At 44.3% G+C, this 13,044-nt stretch overlaps 1 protein-coding gene across 1 annotated transcript in view; it reads right to left on the bottom strand.

The window, feature by feature from the left end:
- The window catches only part of LOC115146761 (StAR-related lipid transfer (START) domain containing 9), a 52,077-nt gene that overhangs the window by 35,001 nt on the left and 4,032 nt on the right, over positions 1–13,044 (bottom strand). The window contains exon 3 of the mRNA XM_065003340.1: positions 10,222–10,338. Coding sequence (XP_064859412.1) covers positions 10,222–10,338 — 117 coding nt within the window. The remainder of the gene's footprint in view (positions 1–10,221; positions 10,339–13,044) is intronic.

Raw genomic sequence — 13,044 nt, forward strand, 5'->3', positions numbered from 1 at the left:
GGACAAGGAGAGTCCACTCCAGAAATGGGTCAGTCCAAGCAGAGGTCAGATCTGGAGCGAGCAGCAGAACCCCCCCCCCCCCTCTCTCAGGACCATGACGTCTTCTGATAAACAAAGGAAGGGCAGATTTTGTCGCCAGAAGATCTGAACCTGGATAACAGCTGTTTATAAGAGCTTGTTTTGAAACGTGGATACATTTTAGATTGGAAGCCTGTAATGTCTGGAGCGTGTCAATGGAAAGAAAAAACAGAACGGGGGGGAGATCGGGAGAAGAAGGAGAGAGAAAAAGAGAGATGGGGGCAGGCAGCTGTAATGGTGCTTATTAATGGTCTCAGTCTACTAATCATTGGCTGTGGTGGACTGACTACAGTGGCCGGGTCTGTTTTCATGTGGCCTGCTCTACACCAGCCCCTGGACTGGAAAACTCCTTACTATGCTCTGTCTGTCTGTCTGTCTGTCTGTCTGTCTGTCTGTCTGTCTGTCTGTCTGTCTGTCTGTCTGTCTGTCAAGTGCTCTTCTATGAAGCCACGGCCGAAAAAACGTCAGCGCCTCACCACTTTCCAGGTTTGAAGAGACAAAAAAACCCACCATTTACTTTCCTACTACTACACACACATTACACATCTCATATAGTAAGGGGGATCCTTGGGCTAAAACAGTGGGCATTGGTTGGGCAATCGGGAAACGTAAAGACACAGACACAGCAGCCATAATCCAACAGAACCAGGGCCGTATTCACAAAGGAGAGCTGATCTAGAATCAGGCCCCTCTCTTTCTATGTAATCTTACTCTAAAAAGGCAAAACTGATCCTATATCAGCACTCCTACTTTAAGACTCTTTGTGAATACAGGCCCAGGTCTCACGGTTAGTGCTGCACTCTCGCCAAGACTGGACAGGACAGCTGCATTGGAACTGGAACCTACAACATGGGTCAGTCAGTCCGTTTCAGTCCCACACTTTCCAACTAGGTTGACACCAACGCTGCAGCTGGACCCTGAGCAGATATTAGACAAAAGTCTAGCTTTTGTTTAGCCTGAGGAATAGATGCTGTTATTGGAGATGGGAGTCGACTAAACTCGATTATGGAGTTGAGCGGCTACTACCGACGTCACATAAAAGGAGGTTTTTAATCAAAAACTACAGATTTCAGCATCCATGTGTAAATGCGGGCTATTTTATCAAAACTTCATTTCATGTGACGTCGGAGCTCCTGTACGCCCCCACACTAGTCGCCTTCGGCTCAACTCCATCGTAAATTGTGAAGCTGTGTTTGGTCGGCTAACGTGTATCCTAACTTTCTGAGATATGAGCGAGAGAAAAAGGGTAAGAGGGACAGATAGTGAAGCTGGGGGAGGTGTTGTGGGAGGGGGCAGGAAAAACTAGTGAAACACAGAGAGAGGCAGAACGACGACAGAGAGAGAGAGAGAGAGAGAGATAGGGAGGAAGAACATTGGCTGGAGTTCAACAGTGTTCTCATTCATTTGACATACTTTGACAGAATTTGTAGGTCAAATTAGCATATAAGGGCAGGGAGGCGGGAGTGAGAGAAGGGAGACACTGCGGGTTACACAGATAAGCTGTTGGACATTATTCATGCCTGCCTACACATGGGAGGGAGGGGGGGAGAGAGAGAGAGAGAGAGAGAGAGAGAGAGAGAGAGAGAGAGAGAGAGAGAGCGAGAGCGAGAGAGAGAGAGAGACAGTTGGGAGGATGAGGGGACAGGGATATAGTAAAGTGGAGAGAGAAAACATCGTTTTTTTTAGATTGTTTTATTCTTTAAATTTGATGGAACCTATATTTAACTACGCAAGTCAGTTAAGAACAAATTCTCATTTACAATGACGGCCTACACCGGCCAAACCCGGACGACGCTGGGCCAATTGTGCGCCGGCCCTATGGGACTCCCAATCACGGCCGGCTGTGATACCCCTGGCAGGGTCCAGGGAATGAGAATGTTTAAGCACCCAGAACCCTCTCTGGCCGAAAGGTTTTAATGACAGGGTAGGGGAAGGTGGACAGGGAATGGCTTCCCCAGACTGTAGCCTCCCTTACAAAAAAAAAACACATATCACATTTCCATTTTCACAAGTTCTGCAACATTGAAGGTCCCCAAAAACACAGTTGCCTCCATAATTCTTAAACAGAAGAAATTAGGAACCACCAAGACTCTTCCTAGAGCCGCCTTGACATACTGAGCAAACGGGGGAAAAGGGCCTTGGTCAGGGAGGTGACCAAGAACCCGATGGTCACTCTGACAGAACTCCAGAGTTCAAGAAGGACAACCATCTCTGCAGCACTCCACCAATCAGGCCTTTATGGTAGAGTGGCCAGACGGAAGCCACTCTTCACTAAAAGACACATAACAGCCTGCTTGGAGTTTGCCAAAAGGCACCTAAAGACTCTCAGACCATGAGAAACAAGATTCTCTGGTCTGACGAAACCAAGATTGAACTCTTTGGCCTGAATGCCAAGTGTTACATCTGGAGGAAACCTGTCACCATCCCTATGGTGAAGCATGGTGACAGCATCATATTGTGGGGATATTTTTCAGCAGCAAGGACTGGAAGACTAGTCAGGATCGAGGGAAAGATGAACGGAGCAAAGTACAGAGATATCCATGATGAAAACCTGCTCCAAAGTGCTCCGGACCTCAGACTGGGGCGAAGGTTCACCTTCCAACAGGACAACGACACTAAGCACACTGCCAAGACAACATAGGAGTAGCTTCGGGACAAGTCTCTGAATGTCCTTGAGTGGCCCTGCCAGAGCCCGGACTTGAACCCGATCTAACATCTCCGGAGAGACATGAAAATAGCTGTGCAGCAATGCTCCCCATCCAACCTGACAGAGCTTGAGAGGATCTGCAGAGGAGAATGGGAGAAACTCCCCAAATACAGGTGTGCCAAGCTTGTAGTGTCATACCCAAGAAGACTCGAGGCTGTAATTGCTGCCAAATGTGCTTCAACAAAGTACTGAGTAAAGGGTCTGAATACTTATGTAAATGTGTTATTTCAGTTTTGTTATTTGTAATAAATGTGCAAAAACTTATAAAAACCTGTTTTTGCTTTGTCATTATGGGGTATTGTGTGCAGATTGATGAGGGGGAAAAAACGATTTAATACATTTTTGAATAAGGCTTTAACGTAACAAAATGTGGAAAAAGTCAAGGGGTTTGAATACTTTCTGAAGGCACTGTATATATATTTTTTGTATATATTTTCCCCTAACCCTACCAACCCTCCCCTAATTGGAGAAACTAATGGACAATAATACTTAGGGTAGCCTAGTGGTTAGAGCATTGGACTAGTAACCGAAAGGTTGCAAGTTCAAATCCCCAAGCTGACAAGGTACAAATCTGTCGTTCTGCCCCTGATCAAGGCAGTTAACCCACTGTTCCTAGGCCGTCATTGAAAATAAGAATTTGTTCTTAACTGACTTGCCTAGTTAAATAAAGGTAAAATAACTAAAAAATATATATATACATTTTACAGACAGTGTATTTTACAATAGTTATCTTTTGTTTGTTTTAATACCAACCTTCATCTACCGTCAACCCCTCTCATCTATCTCTGAAGACCATCCAGACTAAGTTCCTCCATTTCTTTTTGTTCTTCTTCCAAGCCTCAAGTTAACCATTTGTATATATTTTTTCCGCATTGTCTGAAAGCGTTTAAAATTCACTGAAAACATCAACATACATCATCTACATAGCTAAAAACAATGTGATGGCAAAACCAATTGACTTTGAAGTCAAACAAAGTGTGTTCATCAATTTACCCGATTTTGCTAACTGTTACTTTGAACAAAATGAAAACGCAAATATTATTGTAATACTTTTTGTAAATTACAGCTCAATTTGAGCAAATGACGAATTTGCTTGTAATCCCAGCAAATCCTGCGATCAACTCGATTACATTTTTGAATCGTTTGACAACCCTAGTTGACATTAAAATGTGGAAATGGACATGTGAAAATGTTTCGGACACGAGTCGGTCGTGTTTGCTCACGGTCACGTGATGAGGTAGCCCTGCCTGCGCCTTATTAAAAATGAGTGTTGTCCTTCATGGCCAAGACGTTCTAAACCCGCCAGTTACAAAAACACACGTGATACTTATACTGGACTGGAAATATTGGGGAAACACATACAGTATGTATGTGATTTGTTCACGCGTGTTCTTTCAACAGTGTGATTTTTTTTTTTTTCATGTGGTCTTTTTTGTATGGCGTGGGAGTCTCATCTGCTATACTCTCTGTAGGGGTACAGTATAGGGGTTTATTCTGGTCTGCTATTACCATCACTGGTCCAGAGAACTGCAAGTATGCAGAGATACGGGCAGCAACACCGTGTGCTTACTAAAATAACATTAAATTAGAATACTTTTTTTTGTCCATCACAGGTGCTCCACATTTTTTTTTTAAATCAGGATTTTATAAGCGTCTAAGCAAGACCAAACTATTGATGTCTTTGTGGCTTGTGAGTGTCCGTACCTAGTCTAATAGTCTGCCATTAGATAAAATATGTGTGGGAGTCATGGTTCCTTTGACCAGACCGTCAGTAAAGGGGATTCAAGCTCACTAGTGTGGAATACAGTGAGAGAGGAAAATGCACACCAATCACTGTGAAGCCCAGAGCAGTTCTGCTTCTTCCTATAGCACGACTAACACACAGACCTAGAAATACCAAGAGCATAATCAAGTCATGAACACAGCATGGGGGGAGGGAGGGAGAGAGAGAGAGAGAGAGAGAGAGAGAGAGAAAGAGCGACGAGAATGAGAGAGAAAGAGACGAGAATGAGAAAGAGAGAGAGAGACGAGAATGATAAAGAGAGAGAAAGAGACGAGAATGAGAAAGAGAGAAAGAGAGAGAGAGAGACGAGAATGATAAAGAGAGAGAAAGAGACGAGAATGAAAACGAGAGAGAGAGACAGAGAGAGACAGAGAATTCCAGAGGTGGAGGAGGGGAATGGGCAGGGGGTCGACAGAACCGCCCATTTCTCGTCTGCCAAACTCACAGCTGCTCCACTAAGTCATTTTTCACAGTTAGATTTCAGCCCAAAAGACGTCATTGGACAGGATCTGAATCTGGAGCTCAATGCTGGGTTTTATTACCAAATGAAGTCAGCTTGGAGCTTGGACCGGGGTGTTTTTGCTCTCCCTCCCTCATTCCCTCCCTCCTCGTTCTCTCTTCTCCATCTCTCTCTCTCTTTACCCCAATATATTCTCCTCCTCCCCCCTCTCTCTGTCTCCCTCTCATCCCCCCTCTCCCACTCCCTCTTCCACCCTCCTCTTTCTGTGCTCCAGATGATTCCCGGTTCTCAGCTATTTCCGTTTTCCATCTATTTAAATGCCCCAGTCTTTCAATGAGTTTTGGTTAAATGTCCCATGTTAATTAAACATAGAAGAGAATATATTACGCAGTAAGTATACACATCTAACACTTACAAAATGAGTGCTTAAATAAATAGGGCCATTCTCTCTCTCTAGTTCACCACTACCTCAACAGCTGGGCTCCATTATGGATTATATCTCTTATTCCGCTCTGTTCCAAAGCCTAACTCCGTAGTGAATACCTAGGAGCTCTCATTCTCTCTCGCTCCCTTCCTCCTCTCACCTTCCCCCTCCTTTCTACTCTCCCTCCTCTCTGTTCTCCAGTTCACTCCTTCTTTCTGACTGAGTGGAGAGCATGCAGTTAAACCTCCTCTGGAGAACACTCCACCAGCCCACTGTCACTGCAGCAATATACCATAACAAGCCAACGTCATTGACGCCCCTAAAGATCCCTATAAATAAAGCAGTCAAATGTTTAGTATTTGGTCCCAAATTCCTGGCATGCAATGATTACATCAAGCTTGTGACTCTACAAACTCTTTGGATGCATTTTCTGTTTGTTTTGGTTGTGTTTCAGATTCATTTTGTGCAAAATAGAAATCACTGGTAAATAATGTGTAGTGTCATACTGGGGTGACGTTTATTGTAAATAAGAATAGAATAGGTTTCTAAACACTTCTACATTCATGCGGATGCGACCATGATTACAGATAATCCTGAATGAATCGTGAATAATGTTGAGTGAGAAAGTTACAGAGGGGTCAAAGATCATTTTACGTGCTAGGAATACAGGAACAAATACTAAACCGTTTTAACTACTTTATTTATAAGAATCTTTAGCGGTGTCAATCGTTTTGACCCCTGCCTTTTTGAGAGAAGAAAAACACGACTTTCTCTTTTCCAGAGCAATTTCATTAGTATAAAACAATATTATTTCCCACAAATGTTTTTCTTTGCATACAATACACAGCTCGGCATTTGAATGATTTACTTTATACAGTCATTATGGCTAAGCTTTATCAAGGGGTGTCAATAATTGCAGACCCCACAGTATGTGTTCTTTTTCATTCTGTGGCATATACAAGCACATTCAGACAGTACAAAGCAACACAGCAGAGCTCTAGCAGCTCGGGGTGGTGGGAATAGGAGGGTTTGCTCTGGAGCAGTCTCAGAGGGGTGTGGTCGGGGTAGAGACTGGAGGAGCAGGAGTTAGGTTGGAGTTTCCCCCCCCCTCCATGGGTCTCAGATTGACTCAGTCCCTCTGGGCTCAACAGGAAGTTAAGCCAGGAGGACAACGTCTTCTCTGGACACACACGACTACACTACAGCGCTCCGACATGTTGCTGGAGAAGAACACAAGGCTAAGTCGTGACTTTAAAATAGTGCTTGGCACCGGTGGGAGGAAAATGAATCTGACGCTTATCTAAAATGGCAAGACTTTTTTAAATGGAATTAAAGACTGTTGAAATTATAGGTAGGTCTATTACACGAGTGTACTATTAAGGGAGAAAACAAAACTCTATTCTTTTTTTTTATGACTAGAGATGAAGTCGGAACCTTAGCCAAATACATTTAAACTAAGTTTTTCACAATTCCTGACATTTAATCAGAGTAAAAATGCCCTGTCTTAGGTCAGTTAGGATCACCACTTTATTTTAAGAATGTCACATGTCAGAATAATAGTAGAGAAGATGATTTATTTCAGCTTTTATTTCTTTCATCACATTCCCAGTGAGTCAGAAGTTTACATACACTCAATTAGTATTTGGTAGCATTGCCTTTCAATTGTTTAACTTGGGTCAAACGTTTCGGGTAGCCTTCCACAAGCTTCCCACAATAAGTTGGGTGAATTTTGGCCCATTTCTCCTGAGAGAGCTGGTGTAACTGAGTCAGGTTTGTAGGCCTCATTCCTCACACACGCTTTTTCAGTTCTGCCCACAAATGTTCTATAGGATTGAGGTCAGGGATTTGTGATGGCCACTCCAATACCTTGACTTTGTTGTCCTTAAGCCATTTTGCCACAACTTTGGAAGTATGCTTGGGGTCATTGTCCATTTGGAAGACCCATTTGTGACCAAGCTTTAACTTCCTGACTGATGTCTTGAGATGTTGCTTCAATATATCCACATAATTTTCCATCCTCATGAAGCCATCTATTTGTGTGAAGTGCACCAGTCCCTCCTGCAGCAAAGCACCCCCACAACATGATGCTGCCACCCCCGTGCTTCACGGTTGGGATGGTGTTCTTCGGCTTGCAAGCCTCCCCCTTTTCCTCCAAACATAATGATGGTTAAACAGTTCTATTTTTGTTTCATCAGATCTTTGTCCCCATGTGCAGTTGCAAACCGTAGTCTGACTTTTTTATGGTGGTTTTGGAGCAGTGGCTTCTTCCTGGCTGAGAGGCCTTTCAGGTTATGTCGATATAGGACTTGTTTTACTGTGGATATGTGATACTTTTGTACCGGTTTACTTCAGTAACTTCACAAGGTCCTTTGCTGTTGTTCTGGGATTGATTTGCACTTTTCACAACAAAGTACGTTCATCTCTAGGAGACAGAACACGTCTCCTTCCTGAGCGGTATGACGGCTGCGTGGTCCCATGGTGTTTATACTTGCGTACTATTGTTTGTACAGATGAACGTCGTAATTTCAGGCATTTGGAAATTGCTCCCAAGGAAGAACCAGTCTTGTAGAGGTCTACAATTGTTTTTCTGAGGTCTTGTCGGATTTCTTTTGATTTTCCCATGATGTCAAGCAAAGAGGCACTGAGTTTGAAGGTAGGCCTTGAAATACATCCACAGGTACACCTTCAATTGACTCAAATTATGTCAATTAGCATATCAGAAGCTTCGAAAGCCATGACATCATTTTCTGGAATTTCCCAAGCTGTTTAAAAGGCACAGTCAATTTAGTGTATGTAAACTTCTGACCCACTGGAATTGTGATACAGTGAATTATAAGTGAAATAATCTGTCTGTGAACAATTGTTGGAAAAATTACTTGTGTCATACACAAAGTAGCTGTCCTACCAGACTTGCCAAAACTTTAGATTGTTAACAAGAAATTTGTGGAGTGGTTGAAAAACGAGTTTTAATGACTCCAACCTAACTGTATGTAAACTTCCGACTTCAACTGTGTGTCTGCGTATGAAAGTCTGGGGAAAGTATGAACTGCTGAGGGTATTAAGTGTTCTGAAACTGCACAAACAACACAGACTTTTTGCCATCTGCCCTTACGACCAGTCCTTAGTATTAGCCACAGGTCACCCAACACAAGTCGTTTTATTCAACACTGTACTCAAATGTTGTCAACATACAGCACTGTAAATAGTGTTTCGTCTACATTCTTTGGGACAGAGCCTAGAGAGAAGGGTAGACCTAGCAACTATCTGTGCCGTGTGGCCAGTAAATGTCAGCTCTGTTGCCACTGTCAGAGTTTGTGTGGAACAGCCACACACTTAAAGGCCTCAGAAAGAGGTCAGATTGTGACCCTGCTCCACAAAAGTAAAGAGAAAACACACACACTAACAACAATATATTTCATCTCTATGCCGTGCCCCTGTTGCCCCTCCTCCTCGCCCACCACGGGTCACCAGAGGAATGTAGTGGCAGGGCCACCCCACCAGCACCCTCTGACTGGGCACAACTCAGAGATGGAGAGAATGGGACAATAGAGGAAGAGAGAGACAGAGAGAGAGGGAGGGATGAAAGAGTGACACAGACAGAGAGAGAGAGACTGTATATAGACTCAAGACATTTGAAATGTCTTTATTCTTTTGGAACCTGTGTGAGTGTAATATTTACTGTTCCCTTTTAATTGTTTATTTCACTTTTGTTTATCCATTTCACTTGCTTCGGCAACGTAAACATACGTTTCCCATGACAATAAAGCCGAGTGAATTAAATTGAGAGAGAGCGAGAGAGGAAAGAGCGCTGTGTTTTGCTTCAGCGAGTGGGCCGTCACAGCTCGTTCACACGCACGCACACACACGCACACACACAGGAGAGGAGAGACAGCAGAGGAGGCAGAGAGGGTGGAGGAGGGGGTGGAGGGTGGAGGAGAGGGTGGAGGAGGGGGTGGAGGGGGGTGGAGGGTGGAGGAGAGGGTGGAACTCTCCAGTCTTCCACAGACAGAGACCAGAACAAAATCATTGGATCTAGACCAAGCCATGGTGGTCCAAGGCTTTTCCCATGTCATGTTAATGTTAATGGTACTTGTCTTCAACACCAAAGGCAACATTGCTTGCATAGCTTGTCCTTAATTGAAATGCTTGTTTGTAAATAAATCAGCCGGGAATCAGAACAAGACAATGCAGAATTCATCAAGTTTGAGTTGTATAAACGGAGGTCCAACTAACATGACACAATGGCCTCTGCTAGTCTGGATCTGAGGGGGTGGGTCTTATTCTGGCTCCTCCTCCCATCAGTACCAGGAAAAACGGTAGCACCCACCAATCAAAGCAGCACAAACAGATTTAATCAGCCAATCACAGAGACATAAAAGAGAATCTGAGGCCCGCACAAATCAAATCAATATCCAAGACGTTTTGTTTCTTTCCAAACACAGTATTATTTCCCCTGGACGTCTTCCTTCAGTTCAGGTTGTGATTCCCCGTGCCCACCCTGCCCAACGTCCCCCCCCGGCTGCCTCACACACAAATGCCAGGGTGGTGTTCCTTAGGGCACATCATGACCGTGGAAAAACACTTGATTGGACAAGTACAGATAGTACCTTTCACTCCCATTTTGTGCTTACTGACACCCACCCCTGCCAACACCCCCAAGGCTGCCTGGGCACGCACATGCCCGATGCCGCCACTCAACCGGCACGAAACCTGGTACAAGAACAGCTCAAATCAAAAACAAACAAACAACACGCAGGACTCCCTCTTACCTCCTCCTGTGAGGCGTAGTGTGGTTCCTCTGGGGACACAGACCAGTAGCAGTAGTCAAAACCAAACTCCAGCACCTTCTCCCTGGAGTCTCCATGGACGTCCTGACGTCCATCCAGCTAGGGGGGGGGGGGGGGGGGGGGGGGGCACAGACAGAGAGACAGTGAGACAACAGATGTCGGTCAGTTAGGGACTCTCAGGGACAAATGTCAGAAGTACGGTTTAAGCTGTACTGACACACGTGCCCATTTTGCTGTACATTCAAATCGGGTCTTCAAAATAACGTACCGAAGCTTATTCTTTACGGGACTGATTCTTTACGGGACTGATTCTTTACGGGACTGACTCTTTACGGGACTGAGGTTACCAGGGTTACAGCCCAGACAAGAGAACCAGTGTTACCCTGTGTTACTGCTAGAAACAACCACTTAAATCAACTACAGTGTCAGCATTACTAATGAGTGACTGCCCTGGTGTTGACTGTTGACTAAGGGCCATGCCACGAAGGGGGCAACTGAAGCAGAGCATGTATCCACACGCCCGGACAGAACTGTTGAGCTGTTGCTCTGGACAACTTTAGTTTACAGCCAACTGAGCATCATTTCACAAGCAGTACTCTCATCTTGTGCGCGAGACCTTACAAACCGTCGACCTCGTACGTATCTTCACTGTGATATTGTCAAACCTTTCTATTATTAACATGTAGATATCGTTGTCTCCGTGTACAGTGCATTCGGAAAGTACTCAGACCCCCTTCCCATTTTCCACATTTTGTTACGTCACAGCCTTATTCAAAACTGGATTTCTCATCAATCTACACACAACACCCTATAATGACAAAGTGAAAACAGGTCTGTAAAAATGTTTGCAAATGTATAAAACATTTTTATTTTTTATTATTTACATAAGTATTCAGACCCTTTGCTATGAGACTCGAAATTGAGTTCAGTTGCATCCAGCAAACACCTGTCTATATAAGGACACACAGTTGACTGTGTATGTCAGAGCAAAAACCAAGACATGAGGTCGAAGGAACTGTCCATAGAGCTCCGAGACAGGATTGTGTCGAGGCACAGATCTGGGGAAGGGTATCAACATTTTTTTGCAGCATTGAAGGTCCCCAAAAACACAGTGGCCTCCATCATTCTTAAACAGAAGAAGTTAGGAACCACCAAGACTCTTCCTAGAGCCGCCTAGACATACTGAGCAAACGGGGTAGAACAACCTTCGTCAGGGAGGTGACCGAGAACCCGATGGTCACTCTGACAGAGCTCCAAAGTTCCTCTGTGGAGATGGGAGAACCTTCCAGAAGGACAACCATCTTTGCAGCTCTCCACCTATCAGACCTTTATGGTAGAGTGGCCAAACTCCAAATTTGGAGTTTGCCAAAAGGCACCTAAAGAATCTCAGACCATGAGAAACAAGATTCTCTGGTCCGATGAAACCAAGATTGAAATATCCGTCCTGAATGCCAAGCGTTACTTCTGGAGGAAACGTGGCACCATCCGTACGGTGAAGCATGGTGGTGGCAGCATCATACTGTGAGGGTGTTTTTCAGTGGCAGGGAATGGGACACTAGTCAGGATCGAGGGAAAGATAAACAGAGCAAAGTACAGAGAGCTCCATGATGAAAACCTGCTCCAGAGTGCTCAGGACCTCAGAATGTGGGAGAAGGTTCACCTTCCAACAGGACAACGACACTAAGCACACAGACAAGGCAACACAGGAGTGGCTGGAACCCGATTGAACATCTCTGGAGAGACCAGAAAATAGCTGTGCAGCGACTCTCCCCATCCAACCTGACAGAGCTTGAGAGGATCTGCAGAGAAGAATGGGAGAAACTCCCCAAAGACAGGTGTGCCAAGCTTGTAGCGTCATACCCAGGAAGACTCAAAGCTGTAATCACTGCCAAAGGTGCTTCAACAAAGTACTGAATAAAGGGTCTGTATACCTATGTAATTATGGTAAGATTTTTTTTTTTTTAATACATTTGCAAAAATGTCTAAAAACCTGTTTTTGCTTTGCCATCAAATCCAATAATGATCAAATAAATGTTTATTCGTCACATGCGCCGAATACAACAATGCAGTTAAGAAAGTATTGACTAAATAAACTAAAGTAAAAAATAATAGTAACACAACAAAACAACAATAACGAGGCTATATACAGGGGGTACCGAGCCAGTGTGCGGGGGTACAGGTTAGTCGAGGTAAATAGTACATGTAGGTGGGAGCAAAGTATTGTGTGTAGATTGATGAGGAAATTTGTAAACATTTTTAAAATACATTTTACAATAAGGCTGTAACGTAACAACATTCGGAAAAAGTCAAGGGGTCTGAATACTTCCCGAATGCACTGTATGTACAGCTGACGTCACCATCGTTTCAGAACACACTCGGTTTAAGGGGATCAGGTTGAGCAGGGCACATACGAGTAGTTATTTGGGACGCACAGTTGTAGATCAGGGATTCTGCACAGTCTGACAGTAATCAAGTCAATCTTCAATGAAGTTTCTAACAGCAGCATTAGGCCACACTAAAGCTAGTCATTCCTCACAGCCAATTGACTGCAGTGAAAACCTGCTACTTCAGCCATGCACCATTGTTATGATACTAAACAATAGCCTTGCTTCGGATGGCTGATCTGAGAGTGAAACCACATAGCACACAGGCTTAGATATGGTGTGTGAGCTCGCCTCTGTGGTCATTACTCTATCCATCCGTCTATCTCCATTTCGGTCTCCTCCGTTCCTTCATTCCCCTGCTCTCCCGTCCTTCTTCAACGTTGCCCTCTCTCTCCCATCCGAGCGTGTGTGTGTTCATTCT

This window comes from Oncorhynchus nerka, linkage group LG18 (genome assembly GCF_034236695.1).
Source record: "Oncorhynchus nerka isolate Pitt River linkage group LG18, Oner_Uvic_2.0, whole genome shotgun sequence".
Classification (NCBI taxonomy): domain Eukaryota; kingdom Metazoa; phylum Chordata; class Actinopteri; order Salmoniformes; family Salmonidae; genus Oncorhynchus; species Oncorhynchus nerka.